Here is a 15,497-nt window from a genome sequence, read left to right on the forward strand (position 1 = left end):
TGGAGCAGGATTCGAACCCGGGCCGCCAGCTCCTGGCAGCCATGTTCTTACGCACAAAGGAAAGGCCTTCGACGTGTCAACGTTCAGTGTTTACTGCTTCTCGATAAGCAAACGACGCTCCCTGGCCCCCTTTTCCATCTGCAAAGTAAGGGACACTTTCCTTATCTCTGCTCACCATGCAACAATGTTTTAAAAGCCAAGGTTTGTCAACCTCAGCAATACGGACACTTTGGACCGGATCACTCCTCGTTATGGGGCCGTCCCCTATAGCAGGGGTCCCCAAACCCTTGGCCTCGGATGGGTACACATCCGTGGCCTGTTAGGAACCGGGCTGCACCACAGGGAGTGAGTGGCAGGTGAGCAAACGAAGCTTCCTCTGTGTCCGCGGCCGCTCCCCGGCGCCGGCGTCACCGCCTCAGCTCCGCCTCAGCTCACCATCAGGCGTCAGATTCTCGCGGGCGCTCACAAAGCTGTTCCACACGGCAGGACGTTTTAGCAGCACCGCTGGCTCCACCCACATGATGCTGCCACCCTCCACCCCCCGCGGGGACCACCACCATCTGGCTGAGGGGGAGAATCGCAGCGAAGCGCCCCCGACGGTTCCAGAGCAACCCCGATGCCACGCGGATCTCCCGGCTTTATGGCTCCGAAGAGTGAGAAATCACAGGGAGAGAGGAAACCAGGAGAAGAAAGGCCGCAACTGCTTTCAGAACAGGGTGGCTACGGACACGACAAGAAAGGACAAGCAGTAGAGGAGGGCGCACAGCAACGCTGGTTTATTCTCTCAGGGGGGAAAGTCAGGAAAGGAGACCCAGCGGGGGACGGCAAGGGCCACAGCGCCGCGGGGGGCCGGCAGACGACGGGCGAGGGCCGGGGCTCCCCGCGAGCTCGCCTCTCTCGGGAGCCTTCGGAGACGGCTGTTACTTACTCTTGTTGTCACTGTTCTCACTGACAAAATCCTCGGAGCCATCTGTGTCGTCCTCGTCATCTCCGGATGAGATGGCATCTGTATTCAAAAGAACACATCCACGGTTGTGTTTTCTGCCGGGCCACGGGCCATCGCCTCCCCCTGTCTTCTTGGACAGGGCAGCCGACGCCCAGGAGCCCGCGGGGAGAGTCCGAGCCCGGGTTTAGTGACGACAGTCGTAAAGGCTCACGTCTCGACTCGATGACGACGGCTGGCCTACGTTAGGATTCCCAGCATTTCCTGCTGTCACATTATTTAAACGTTCTATAAAACTGAACGTACAGAATTTAGATTTTAAGCTTTAAACAGCGTTCAAATACCCAGCAAATTGACTGAATGCATAATAGCCAAAGATTTTTTTTTTTGTCCCCCAACGCAACCGTTCAGCGCTCAGGGTCCCCCAGAAAAACGTAGCCCCTGTGCAGTCTTCCAACCATTTATTAATATTCTGAAAGCAAAACTTTAAACTCAGCCACCGGGAGGGGTGGGGGGAGGGCTGTGCAGACCTCACCCCCGTCACGGCATGGAAGAAACTCAAATTTTAATCAAAGGAATCAGAAATCTTCAGCATCCACGTTTTAATCCTAGGCTCTGAATACCAAGGATGCCGGTGGTACAGAGAGGAAAAGATGGGTTTTAACTCAAAAAAAAAAAAAAAGCATGCTGTTCTAAAAGAAAAATGTCACTTCGTCCATGAGAATCCTGTCACATTTAACGACCGGCCTCTTCTGACACACCAGGCCCCGTGGAAGAACTTCGAACACAGACCGGTAACAAACTGAAGCTCCGTGCCTGGCGTGCGATTAGTCATTCATTCCCACCACGATGTCACCTGTCCAATAAAGCTGTACCCGGAAAGCAGCAGCAGGGAAGAGAGGGCGGAGGGCTCGCGGGCCGACTCACCTGTGACATTCACCATGAAGTAGACAGTCTCACTGTCTACAGTCCTAGCGGCGGTACAAGCATAGAGGCCGGAGTCTCTAGGCGTGGCACCTTCTATCTGCAAGTACTCCCCAATAAGCACTGTCCTATTGCTGGGTCCCAACTGTCCCCCATCCTTAGTCCAACTGATCACGGCGGCATCTCTCAACCGGCAACGCAACTCTAGCGAGTCCCCGGGCGCGGCCACGTAAACGTCCGGCTGGGAGATTTGGTATTTGGTCGGTGGCTCTGCAGAAAGGTGGGAGAGAGAAGGCGGAGGTGGGGGTGGGGGGGGGGGAGAGAACGTCCGACACAGGTCAGCGGGGGCCCCTTCATCCCGGGAGCGCACTTCTTGCTCTGCCGACGGCCCCCGGCGGGCACGGGCCTCGCCCCGCAGAGCCGGAGGACGCACCCGGCAGAGGCGGCCCGCCTAGTGACCACGAGCCGTCGGCCTTTAAACGCAAACCCGAGACCCAGCAGGGAGGGACGTGGTACAAGGAAACCTTCAAGTCGGCTGCCAGGCCGGAGCCTGCCTGCAGTGTGAGCCCCGAGATCCCATTATCGCCACCTCTTTATGTGTTAAGGACCTATGTTTTACAAAACGTTTTATTCGACGTGGCTGCATGTCTGTGTGTCCACACACACACACAGACACACACACACACTTCTTGATTTGTGCTGGACTTTGCCTGTTGTCACAACACCAAGCTTCTTGAAATGCCTCACGTTTAAGGGGAGCTGATGTGCCCTTCCACAAAACCGCCCTCGGAGATTTCACGAGCTCTCAGATCAGAACTGTGCTGGTCTGGAGATTTGAGTCTGTGCTGGGTGAGCTGAGGCAGGCTGTTTTACTTAACACAAAAGCCTTAACACCAAAAGCAAAGAGCTAAATGCCCCAGACGGCCGAGGGGTGGTCTCTGGGGCATGTAAATAGGTCCTGAAATGAAACCACTGCACACTGCCCGGCAGCCCCCGCCACACGTCCTGGGTCCTGGCCTCCCCAGGCCTCTGCCCTCGTCCCCTCAGGACTGCTCCTTCCTGCCTCCCCTCCCTGCTACACCCCATTCATCCTCCGGGGCCCACATTCCGCAGGGCGCTCCGGGTGAGAGCCATCATCACGCTGACGCAGAGCCAAGCAGATGCCACCTTCCTCCCACGTCCGCCCACTACACCGGCTCCTTGGGACATGCCACCTTCCTGACGAACATGTCCTGAGGAGACACCAAGATCCTACAGGTCCTGTGGCTCCTTGTTCATCCCTCCCTGCCCCCCACCCCAGGGCCATGCCTGGCATGCACGTGGAAGGCGGCCCGTGTGAAACATGGTCACAGTCCCAAAATATCCAGGGCAGGAGGGGACCCAACTCGTGCAGCCTCTGTGAGCAGAAGTGAGAAGAAACCATGAGCCTTTAACAGCCAGAGCCACTGTCTGGGACCCACGAGGGTCCGTGAAGCCACTTGCATACCTCACAAAGAGAACTGTGAATGGTACCCAGAGTCCCGGGTCCAGGACACACAAAGCTCCCCACCTCTGGGACGGCTCCAAATCTGGGCAACATCACAAGGCAATTGTTTTGCCTCTTGAGTGTGCTCTGTATAAATCTCCCCAAATAAGACTGAAATAAAGTCACCTCGTGTTTCGATTCGACTGCCGAAGGGACAGCGGGGGCTGCAGGCAGTAGTGATGGCCACCACCACCCAAGGCCGACAGGGGAAGGCCAGGGCCCCCACGGCACACCGGCCGAGAGGGCTGCTGACCAGGACGCGAACACAGAGATAGCCCCACCGGAAGGAAGAAAACGGAAGTCGGATTTAACATGAACAAACACAGCCCCAAACAAGGAGAGAAAGCCCCGAACGACAGGCCAGTTACATTTCAAACGTTTGTTTCTCCCCTTCAACAAGTATTTACTGAGCACCTACTATGAGCCACGCTTTATTCTGGATGCTCAGGGAACAAAAATAGTCCCCACACTTAACAGTCTCTGCAATGAAAGTTGGGGAGCTGTAATTACAGTGGGGGTGACAGACAATAAATACAAAAATCTACAAAAAAGTATTAAGTATGTGAGGTGCTCTTAAATGTCAAGAAAAAACACAGCAAAATGGAACACACAGAGATGGGGGGTTAGGGCGCCAGGCTGGCAAGCTTCTGCAGCCAGGGCCAACCCCGGCCATGGCCTGTTTTTGTAAACAAAGGTTTACTGGCACACGGCCATGCTCATTTGTTTGCATAATGAAAACTGCTGTCATTGTCTGGGGCTGTTAACAATGGCAGAGTTGAACAATTGCTTGCATGAGACCCTATAGCCTGTGATGCCTAAAATATTCAGTCTTGACCTTTACAGAAAGTTCCCCAACCCCGCTGCACAGGATGGTCAGGGAAAGCATCTCTACAGAGAAGGGCAAAGTAACGTTTCCTAGATGCCGGGAACTCAGTTCCTCGGGCCACACCTCAGTCCTAATGCAGCGGAGCTGAGTGACTAACAGAGATATGCTGAACTCTGACTCCTGAGCAGAAAAGGGTGAGAAAGAGAAATACAGGACAGAGGGGGAGAAAGAGGAATTTGGTTTGACCCCAAATCTCAGGCCAGCTTCCTCTCCCAGCATCCTAGAGTCACAGATTCATAGGACATCAGAACAGACGAGGCCCCAAAAGGCCACCTGGTCCAACCCTCCTTACAGCTGGTGAAAACAAAGATCAGATGTCATTTGGGTCCCCTGTTTCTGACAACTACTTACTGAAACAGCACCTTCAATGTGAGAATAAATTTACGTTGATTAGCCTGGGTCATAAAGCAATATTTATTAAGGCCACACACATCCTGTGATCAGCAAGTCACCGAGAATGTCATGGAATCTGCTCTCCTTTGAGCCAGAGTTGGTCATCGAAAGATTGCTGAGCAGAGAGGCAGCCGGACGTGAGCAGCGATGCCCGCCTCCCCCCCTCCGAGGAGCGACTGGGACTCGTGTGGCCACCCTGCCTCAGCCCCGGCTGCCCCAGGAGGAGACGCGATGCCCCTATCTCATGGAGGCGGTGGAATGCTCTGAAACTGTTTTAAAAAAGAAAGAAAGAAAGATAAGCAAGACCCTTGTAAGTATGATGCAGAAAAATCTCTCCCAGACAAGGGAGAGTTGTGATTTCTCCATTTTTAAAGGAAAGCATTGCGCGGAAAATCCTTCCCTCCACCTTTAGCAGGTAAACCACAAAGTCATGCTGAAACCAGGGGTGCCTGAGATGCCAGACCAGTGTCACCGAAAGGGCAGCACCCCTGCGGGCTGGAGGAGGAGGGGCACGGGACGGCGAGGCCTCGAAGGCAGGGACCGCGTCCTGCTGGAGGCTGGACTCAGGGGCTGCCTGACGAGCAGGTGCTGCCCTGTCTGAGATAGAGAGGGAGCTGTAAGTTCCCACTCAACGCCACTCCTGCCTAATCGCCCAGCCTCTGGTTCCTCAAAAAAACAGACTATTATCTCTCTAAGGACTCAACTAGCCAACTCATAGGAACCTGATCTTCCAAACTATAACCTGCTGAGCCCATGAATGTCACTGTCATTTTTCAAGGCTGAAGACACCCGCTATGACTGCAAGGATAATAGAATATTTGGATTTCTACCTCCATAGATGGAAAACGGTTTTACTAACGGGCTCCCATCTCAACAGACCGGTAAGATGACTGACTCCCTGTACTAAAAGAGGTCTTGATTTCCAGTAAAATCAGGTCAAAACTGTCACCCAGTTTTCCAATTACATGGTAAGTATCAATGACAGTACAATAACTCCCCAAAGTACATCAATACATAACAACGTCCATCCACGAAATGGAGCCGTCCACCTCTGAAGTCTGAAACCAGGACATGCTGCCATGGTACCTTCAGAAAGCTTACAGCCACTGCCCCCTCCCGAGTGATCATCGCACCAAAGGCTTATCCCAGGTCAGCGGCATCCTTGGCAAACCCCGGCAGAACCCAGAGATGTCCCTGCCCGTGACAGGAGAATTTCAGGTGCGTCCTAGGTGGGAAGGGCGAATGGGCCATTGAAAGCAAGAGAAATTGGGAAAAATCGAGACTTACTGGGGGAATCACTTGATAAATTATAGCAGTGTCTAACCACTAAACTGGACACCTGAAACTAATAAAAACTAATATCGAAGGTCAACTATAACTGAAAATAAACAGGCAAATAAATAAGTAATAAAAGAAATAGGAGAAAGAGAGAAGGGGTTGGGGAGAAACCACGAAGGGAGAGAGTCGGGGGCGGGCAACGGGGACACACGGGAGGGCGGGGCCCGGTGCCACGGTGATCCCGTCCGGCGCCCACCGCGAGGCTGTCGTGCGTCCCCTCCGTGCGTGAGCCCCGGCAACAACGCACAGCGGTGTCTGCCTCCCGCTGCCCTCCGGGAGGCCAGGACCGTGTGCCGGACCCCTTGATGCCGGCGACGTGGAGTCCGCGACACCCTGTCGGCCTCGCTGACTTCGACCGTCTTCCGCCGACACGGGGACTCGCCTGAGTCCACCACGGTGCACGACCTGCTCTGTGACGTGGTGGCTGACACCGGGCGAAGAGCTAGCTCCCTGGGAGAGTCGAACGACACCTGTTCGGAGCAACACTACCATTTCCCGGGCGCCCTGCACGCTTCTCCCCTTTCCGATGCAGGGCCGGGGGATAAACCCGCACGAAGCTCCCAGCCCGGCATGGCCCGCATCCCTTCTTGCTGGACCGGGAAGGTTCCGGAAGCCACTGTGCCACCCGCCAAATAAATGCTCTCTCAGGGGCTTCTGCAGACAGACAGACGGAAGACACGTTTCCGCCCATCTTTCAGGGCACGAATGAAAACCTGAGACGCGCGAAGGCTGGAACGCAGGCACGCGCTCGTGCTGGCCGGCCTCTGTCACGGACACCTCAGAGCCGCTCGGCGGACAAGGCCACGAGTTCACCTTCCGGGCGGGCTCGACGCACTTGTTTCTGCTCGCTGCAGACAGCTCGCTGTGTGCACGTCTGGCTGCGTCCCTGCGAACGCGCTGGGAGGAGAAGGCTCCTCTGGGCAGATCGGGGCACCCGGGAGAGGTCCCGACCTCAGGTCCTGGTGTGACATCACGAAGCTGTCACCAGCCACGAGCTGCACGCACGTACTTCCCGGTTAACGGACACGGGGAAGCGCATCCTGCCTGCGTGTGAGGGGAGCCCAAGCTCCCAGGCAGGGGCGCGTGGCGTGACACCCGAAGAGGCCGCGGGTTCCGTGACTTCCTCGTCCACGTAACGCGGGATTGTCCACCCAGGTCCTCGCGAGCCACCCGTGGCGCCGGGGAGAGGTGGAACAGGAAGCTCTTTCAGGTAACACTTTCTGTTGCCAAACCAGCGATAGCAGCACTTCAGACTGTCACTTTTTATAATGTTTGCCCATAAACTTTTGCCGTGTGGTTTTTGAAATGGCGCCCAAACGCAAACAGAGAACAGATGGGAGACCGGCACCTCGCCCCGTCCGATCGTTTCGTGGGGGGACAGACGACATTGAAACGGCCGAGGAGAGGAAAGCAGGTTATGCCAACGGGACGACTGACTAGACCACATTTCACGGACTGAGCCTCGTCTGGGGTTTCTTTGGGACGGTGTCTTTTCAAATGTCAAGACTAATCACAGCTGAGAAACAGGCACCCCAGCTTCGAGGATGCAGTAGGGTCACCCCTGGGACAGACACAGGCCCCGGAGGTCTGTCCCTCTCAGAAAGCCAGGGGTGTTCACGCCTTCAACGCATTCCTCCGGAAAGGGGAGGCATGGAAGAGAGAGAGAGAGAAATCCAGAAACGGATTCCTCTCGGGGGTGGGGGGTGGCAGGAGTGGGGGAGACTAGCAGAGGAGAGACAGGCAGGTGTGCATACCCCCGGCGGACGCCCGCTCGGTTCGGGGTGGGGCTGCGGGGCGAAGCCTGCCCCTCCTGGCACAGCTCGGGGCTCCCACGGAACTGTGATCGCGCACGTGGGGCGACAGCGGCAAGCAAGGTGGCCTCGCGCTCCTGGTGCCCTCGCAGACATCCTGGGGATAAACGTCGCTGCTGCGGGGCGGCCAGCGCCGTGAGAGAAGAAACGCACGGGACGAGGCGGCGAACGTCACGGCACCGTCACGTTCTGTGACACACGCGGCCCGTGGGCGGTGGCTGACCCGGCAAACCTCGCCCGCCCGGGCTCTGTGAGGGCCTGCAGCGGACGCGCCACGGTCCCGGGAAGAGGGTCCAAATGGCCGGTGCCCAGTTTTCTGTCCTGGGCACGGAACGCAGAACCTGCGCACACGCCGCACTCCCGGGGCGTCTTTGCAAGCTCGCGCGGAAGGGGTCCGGACAGACACCCGGCATTTCGGCAGCTCTTCCATGGCTTACCAGCACCGGGGCCCTGGAGGAGAGGAACCCCCACTTTTCCAGGGCACGGTTTCGGTCTAGCTGCCATCAAAACGCACCAAGAGAAAAAGATACAGGTACTGAGGCACCCACGATCGAGGCGGAAAGGGCTGCCCTTGCGCGCCCCGGCAGGGGGACTCCGCAGACGCACAGACAACAAAGACGGCCCGTGGCGCAGCTGGCTTCTGAGCCCAGACATCCTGAGAGCGTCCCCTTCACGAGAACAGACTTGCAGGAGAGGAGGAGGAAAAAAAAGAAAGAAAACCCTGACATCAAACGGAGGCCTTATAAGGCAGAGGTGCGACTTGTTCTTAAGGGCGAGGAGGAGCCAAACGCGCCGCATGATGTGACAGATGGAGTCCTGTCCCTCAAGAGGCTCCGCCAGCACTAAAGATGGCGGACGAGAAGAGGTCAGGGTCACGAAACCCGGAGAAGTAAAGGAGGGGAGAGGCCACGGCTTTCTCCGTGCCAACGGCTGCCGGTCGGGATGTCTTGTGGCCATAACCACCACTCACAACGGCCTCCGCCGCGGCCGCCGCACGGCCCAGCCGGGCCCACGTTCCCCGTGGTCGGAGGAGACAACGGCTCATGTTCCCAACAGGGTAACCGTTGCCGATGACGCCGCTAGGCACACCCCTCCCGTAATCTGTTTAGGTCTGTCTTTGAGGAACATGATGAACAGCTCTTCGAGTTTGAAAAGAGAAAATAAAAGTGTGGAAATGGCGCCGTGTTTAAGAAGAGGGAGGCGCCCGACGGTCGAGCCCTGTTTTGGCGGCATCTCGTCCTTTTGACTCTGACGTTTGAGGCCATAACTACCCTGTTCTCCCAAAGGGAGAGAGAGAGCGGAGCACCAAAGGGGGTGGGGGGGCGTCCCCGGTCAGAATACCTGCCTCGGAGTCCCACATTCGCGAGAGCGAGCTTGCCATGCGGTCCCCTAGACACCGGGAGTCATCCGCGTAACATCCCCAGATGCCGGCAGCTTTCTTGAGCGACGGCTTCAAACGTGAGCCCTCGTTCGCGGGGCGTCTCCCAAAGGGGCGGGCCACTGGGTGACCTCGTGCCCAGGAAGCAGAAACGGGCACTGCGGGTGATGTCGAAGGGGCCCGCGCCCCCCGGCCAGATGCACGATGAGGAGCCTATGGGCTCGGCCACCTGCGCATCCGCACCCAGGCCCCAAGCCTCCCGCCTCCCGGACGCTCGCTCGCCAGACGTGGAGGGGGACGTGAGCTCGTCCCAGATCTTCAGGGCTTGCTAGGGCACACTGTTCGGGGGGACACGTCCTCAACAAGTCGGGCCTGCCGACCTACGGGAGAGGCCACAGCGAGACCTACAGGAGAGGCCACAGCGAGACCTACGGGAGCCACAGCGAGACCTACGGGAGAGGCCACAGCGAGACCTACAGGAGAGGCCACAGCGAGACCTACGGGAGCCACAGCGAGACCTCTCTCAGTGGGAAGGTTCTGTACTCCCAATGGGCAAGGGGAGTCGGGGTGGGGTGAGGGAGGGGGACAAAGTGCCGGGCCTCACAAGGAGTTGAAGGAACGGACGGGATCTGCCTGACCGTTCTCAACACCACCTTTTAGGTCAAGAGTGGCCTTGCAGAGTTGTGTCGCCTTTAAAATGAACACACATCGTCTCTGGTTCTGAAAACTTAACCCCCGACCTTCTGAGCCCCGATGACAGCACCCCCCTCCCCCGCCCCGGCCAGCCCTCGTCCACGGATACAGTGGCGAGCCACCTCATACAGATGCTCCTTCAGCTCCCACAGCTGTCCCCCGAGTCCTTCACGGTCCGTGAGCGTCAAGGCTCCAAATCTCGTTTCTGTCCCCTCCCTGGTGACTCTTCGGAAAGGCAAGGACAGGCTGGGGATGTCAGAAGTACAGACTCGGAACAGACCAGAGCCCCAACTCTGCCCCTTAAAGATCGTGTGACCCAGGACGAGTCCCCGGGCTTTCTCGTCACTTCCGGCTTCTTCCCCTGCACACCAGGAGCAGCACTCCATGGGGCAGCGCCCGGAGGTCCCCAGCATCGCCCCCGCCCCCAGGAGGCCTTCCGGGGGAAAGGGTTACTGCTCCTCAGCTGCAGGAGGCTCAGCACAGAAGGAAGACAAGCCCCCCGACCAGGTCTTCAAAACCTGGGAAAAGGGGATGTGAGAAAGAGGAAGCTTCTACTCCATTTCTAGAGCTCCGACACGTGGCTTACTGCTCACGACCTACGTTGCCACCCTGCCTCGTGCGTGTGTACACGCGTGCGTGCACGTGTATGTGTGGGGCCCTCCCCACCCCCGGAGACCTTCAGGAGCCCACCCGCTCCTCTGGGCCTTCCCCTACGATCGCTCCTCCTCCGTCTCTGCAGCCTCCCCACCCCGTCAATGCCCCTCACGTCCCTGCTTGCAGGTTCACATTTCTACGTGCCAGAGGGAACGCGTTACCTGGATGTCTACAGAGGCCCTCATCCAAAACAAGCAAGTGACCTTCCACCCCCTTCTCCTCTGCTGCCCTCTCGCTGAGCGGAGTCAGCACATAACACGAGCCCAAGCTCAGCCGACTGAGGCCCCTCTCCCCCTCCTCGCCAATCGCCCCGTCCGTCCCCGAATCCCCTCTGCCATGAATTCTCTCTGTGAAGCGGCTCTGAAAAGCAGGCAAGGGCAGGATCTCATCGCCGCAGGCCCACTCCGAGCCTCTGCCACCTCTCCGAAAACCTCTGCAAGCCCGACAACCCATCACCCACGATCCGCCCCGGGAACCCACCATGGACCGCCGCAGTGGCCTTCTGAAAAGCGGACCCAACTCCACTTAAAAAAAAAACAAAAAAAAGGTGCAGACCACTCAACACTCTGACAGAGGAAAACGCAAGGACCATCAGCCGGCCTGAGGCCTCGGTGGCTCCCAGCCCCAGATCCGTCTCTACCCTCCCCCCATGCCCGAGGCTCGCCTGTCCACACAGGCACCATGCCCTTGCCCTGCCCACCTGGCTCGCTACTCTGCCTGGCAAGCTCCTGTTCAACCTCCAGAGCCCAGCCTGAATATCTGCCTGTGAAAGTCTTCCCGGTTCCCACTCAGTGACTGACTACACCACTCCCACCTCCGACCCAGTACACTCACGGCTGGTGTTGGGGTGGTGCGTGTACTTCTCCTACCCGCCCCCCTCCCCGCCCCATTCCAACAGAGAGCTTGCTACGGACGGGGTCAGCCCAGCTCTCTGACTCCATTCTGGGCAGACCCCCCTGGGCAGTCTGTGAAAACGCAGCTTCCCGGCACCACTGTCGAAGTTTCTGGGTCAGCAGGAACGGGGCAGGGGCTCAGGTTCTGGATTTCCCAGAAGTTCCCAGGTAACGCTGATGGTGCGGATCCAAGAGCCACACGGTGAGCTCCGGTGTCCAAGGACGAGAGTTTGTGACGGACCGTGCCAACACGGGCAGCTACGTCACGACACTGAGCCTCGGAGCCCTGGTTCATAGAACAGGGAAACCCTACAGGCTGGCCTGTGGCCGGTCAAGGTCACCTCAAGAACAAAACCAGAGGCTGCTGGGAAGGCCTCTGCAAACCCTAACGCGGGGATACATCTGGGGGAGAGCGGCCCTCGCCTCGGCTGGCCCCCCACCTGTGGCCCAGCGCTGGCCAGGGCAGGCCTGGGTCCCCGTTTGACGGCTGTAAGTTAATACTAACTGATCAGCAGACTGGTTTTTTTTTTTTTTTTTTTGCCCCAACTACATGGGAACCTCAATTTGCATTCCTCTGACTTTAAAGCAGGGTTTTCTTTCAAATCAACAAACCTGTCACATCAAATATATGGAAGTTGACTGAGGTGGGGATTTCGAGAATGTTCCCAAACGGAACCAAACACCCAAGGATTTCGTGAGCCGTCGTCATCCACACCACTTACAAACCCTGTTTGTTTTCCTCAGTAAGGGAAGGCGCCTAACTTGCTAACACACGGTCGACTACTACTCACCCATCCAACCAGCTGCAGACACCTGATGTGTGCATGTGGGGGGACAGGAGCCCCCTCAGAACTCCCCTGCGAACAGGATCCCAGTCAGCCTCGGGGTGGCTTATCACAGCCCCACAGCATGCTGGGAAGAACCTCGCACATCAAAGGGGAGAGCCCTCCAGCTCAGAAGCTGGAGGACCTGGGTTCCAGGGACTGGGGTTCTCAGCCCGAGCTCCAGACGGCGTGCCCCAAAGCCGGCAGTGCGACTACACTCCAGGAACAAGTTCTCGGGGACAGTCACCTTTTCACATGCGGTGCTGCTACCTGTGGCTCCTAGAAGCTGCCACTGGGCCCACCTCACCCCCCCCCCAAACCCCTCCGCCAATAATGACATAAATAGTCCACAACTGATGCACACTCTGCAGACACATTTGCCCTGTGAGTCGCTTGAAGGTCAGATCGATGTCCCCAAGCCCATGGAACAGGCCCCTTTTCAGTAAGAACTTTCTGAATAAATGAATACTTTTAAGTGTCCCCAGGGACAAAAGAAAAAGAAAAAAAAAAAAGACAGTTGGGGGGTGGGGTGGGGGAGGTAAGAGTTATTCCAGGAGGGCAGGGCTACCTCCTGCTTTCTCACTGAGAACGTGGGGGTGCATTGTTCAGCGAGTTTACTTACAGGGCTCGGCCTTTCTTCTCTCAGCAGGACCCCAGTTCCAACACTCCTTCGGAGCCTGCAGATGTGTCCCCGACTGGCTCCCCCCAGCAGCATCCCAGCCATTTGCAAATGAAGGGACAGCAGCTGGACGCGGAGAAGCAGATGGCCCCCCTCATTTGAATGGGTTTGATCTGGCAGCTCAGGCCTCAGTGAGCTCCGTGAGGCGCTGGTGCTCAGGCTTAAGGCGCAGATTTGTAACCCGAGGGGTCTTTAGCAAGCAGCTGGGATGACCTCTAGGACAGGCTGAGGGGGGCACAGTCCCCCGCTGCCTTTGCCCTGCAGGACCCAGAAAGGCGGGTCAAAATCACAGGGATCAATACCACAGGGATCGCTTTACTCCCTGTGATTTGCAGAGAAAAGTTCCGCCTGGGGGAATCCCACGCCAGAGGACTGGAACCACATTAATTCAGGAAATTCCAAATTAAGATAGGCGCCTGTGGTTAACCTTTCTCCCCTGCCCCGAGCCACACATTAGCATAGAGGTACATCTCTGAAGGGTCCCTACCTCTCAGAGGCCCTTTCAAAACCCTGCAGGGCATGTGACCAGGAAGAGCCATGCAAGGCCACCGCCCCCCCCACACACACACATCTCTGGCTTCCAGTGGACAGGGCGTGCCTGGCCTTTCTTAAACCGAGACTGTGTACGCGTCTCCAGGGAGAAGCGTGTCCCCAGGAGAGGCCTCTAAGAGGGGGGGCTGAATCAGTGTCTGCTACCCAGCCCAGGTGCACCTGGCCTCCCCGGCCACCCTGCCCTGGGGTCACTTCCCCGCCTCGGCGCTGGCCTGGCATGTAACTGCAGCCCCAGCAGAGAGACGGTCAAGGAGCAGGCTGAAATGACCCGTGGGTGTGTGGCCTGGGGCTGCCCATGACCACCTCCCCACCTGCCCTGCCTTTAAGGCGGACGCCTCTCAGTAACTAGTGACAGCGGGCAGCAGAGGCCAGGCCCTGGACAACTTCCAGCCTGGGAACGGAGCAACTGCGTTGGCACGTCCGCTGGCGCCCACGAGGACCCATGCGGTGTGTGTGCTGAGGAGTCCGGGCGGGTGCCCGTCCCCTGGGAGACCAGCCTCAGGACACCGCACAGCTGGGGTTCCCAGAAGAATCTCGCCATGGCGCAAAGGCCCACCAGCGTGGCCTGGCCCACTCCTCCGGTCTTCTCTGACGCCCCTCACGGGGTCACTCCAGCACACTGCCCTCCTTGGGTCCCCCGAGTCCCTCTGAGACACACCGGACTCTTCCTTCATTGTCCCTTCACCTTGGATTGGAAGTGGCCCTCACTTTTTGCAGTTATGTGACAAATACCTATCTCCCCTACTCAGCTTGGGACTTGGGATTGTTTCCCGCTCGCCATTCTTTCCCTCCAGAACCTGGCACGTAGTAGGGCCTCAACATACTTACTTGGGGGCGCGAACCCCAAGAAGCCACAGCAGTTATCCTGCAACCGGAAACGCACCTTGGCCAAGCTCTGGACGGTCTCGTGACACCAGGCTTTCGAGGCACAGAGGCAAAGCTGCCCGAGCCTCCTGCCGGCCACACCTGCTGCCACCTCCCAGAGAACCTTCTTCCCCAACGCTGGTGACCCCCGGGCGTGCTGAGTCCACCGTGCCGGCGACTGGCACGGAGTTCAGGGACACGCCCGCCTCCGCTCGCCCCCGCATGCAGCTACAACCACTCAGAGCTGACTTTTTTTAACCACCACATTAACTCTGCTTCAAAAATGGGCTCTCGTCCCCAGCCTCTTTCCTCCTGGGGACACCTTTCCTAAGGCCGCTGCTGCCCTTTCATTGCTGGGAGGTTTTCCCTTGTTTTTCTTTCCCAGTCTCTGACATTAGAAGGGCCAGACAGGGCTTGACATTTGTCACTTCCCTGACCACGGACTGCAGAAACAACAGGTACGTGAGTCTGTGCCGATGGCCCTTGACCCGATCATAAACCAGAAATGCTGGGAAGAAAAGCTTGGCATAGCATGAAAAGTCACAACCGGAGAGACGAACATTTAATAGGATCCAGGGCAAACCGCCAGATGCATTTGGAACTAGGAAAAACTGGGAATGGCTCGTCCCTGCTCCACTGAGGTGGCTTATGAGCTGAACGGACAAATACCAGGCTTCCCCATCCCGAACCCCCGCCGTGTGACTTAGCCTGGGTCACCAACTGGCACTCGGAACGGTCTCCCTTCCTGCCTCTCACAGCAGAGAGGATTAGCTTCTTACCAATAAGGCACATTCCACTCAGAGGCCTTTCTAGAAGAATCACAAAATGGTAATTATTGAAATGATTTTATTGCCCATGATTTTTCTTCAAATAGGCTTAGGTGAGTCCCGTGGCTACGCGGGGAAGAATGAGAGACTTGGGGAGAGAATGAGAGGGCCAGCGCAGTACTCCACAGAAGACCCCCTGCTCGGGCAAGAGGTGGAGTCAACTGGGAAAGTGTCGTTGTGCCAAGAAATTCACCCAAAGGCCTGGGCCCACCCTCACCCACAGGGGGGTCTCCGAGGAATCATTTCACCTGCAAAAGTCCCAGCTACCTCATCCATAAAATGCGACAAGTCGGCTGGTTAGAGGTAACACATG

At 57.4% G+C, this 15,497-nt stretch overlaps 1 protein-coding gene across 15 annotated transcripts in view; it reads right to left on the minus strand.

Annotated features, from left to right (window-relative positions):
* The window catches only part of FGFR2 (fibroblast growth factor receptor 2), a 97,905-nt gene that overhangs the window by 70,405 nt on the left and 12,003 nt on the right, over positions 1-15,497 (minus strand). For 8 of the 15 annotated variants that reach the window (XM_016149100.2, XM_016149102.2, XM_016149095.2 and 5 more), the window contains exons 3-4: positions 1,871-2,137; positions 929-1,006 (exon numbers count right to left, since the gene is read on the minus strand). The exons of 3 other annotated variants lie outside the window; for them this stretch is intronic. In XM_016149100.2, the coding sequence (XP_016004586.2) occupies positions 929-1,006; positions 1,871-2,137 (345 nt within the window). The remainder of the gene's footprint in view (positions 1-928; positions 1,007-1,870; positions 2,138-15,497) is intronic. 4 more of the 15 variants (XM_016149103.2, XM_016149104.2, XM_036222242.1 and 1 more) reach the window with 1 other exon arrangement.

The sequence above is a fragment of the Rousettus aegyptiacus genome, unplaced genomic scaffold, assembly GCF_014176215.1.
Source record: "Rousettus aegyptiacus isolate mRouAeg1 unplaced genomic scaffold, mRouAeg1.p scaffold_m13_p_6, whole genome shotgun sequence".
NCBI lineage: Eukaryota > Metazoa > Chordata > Mammalia > Chiroptera > Pteropodidae > Rousettus > Rousettus aegyptiacus.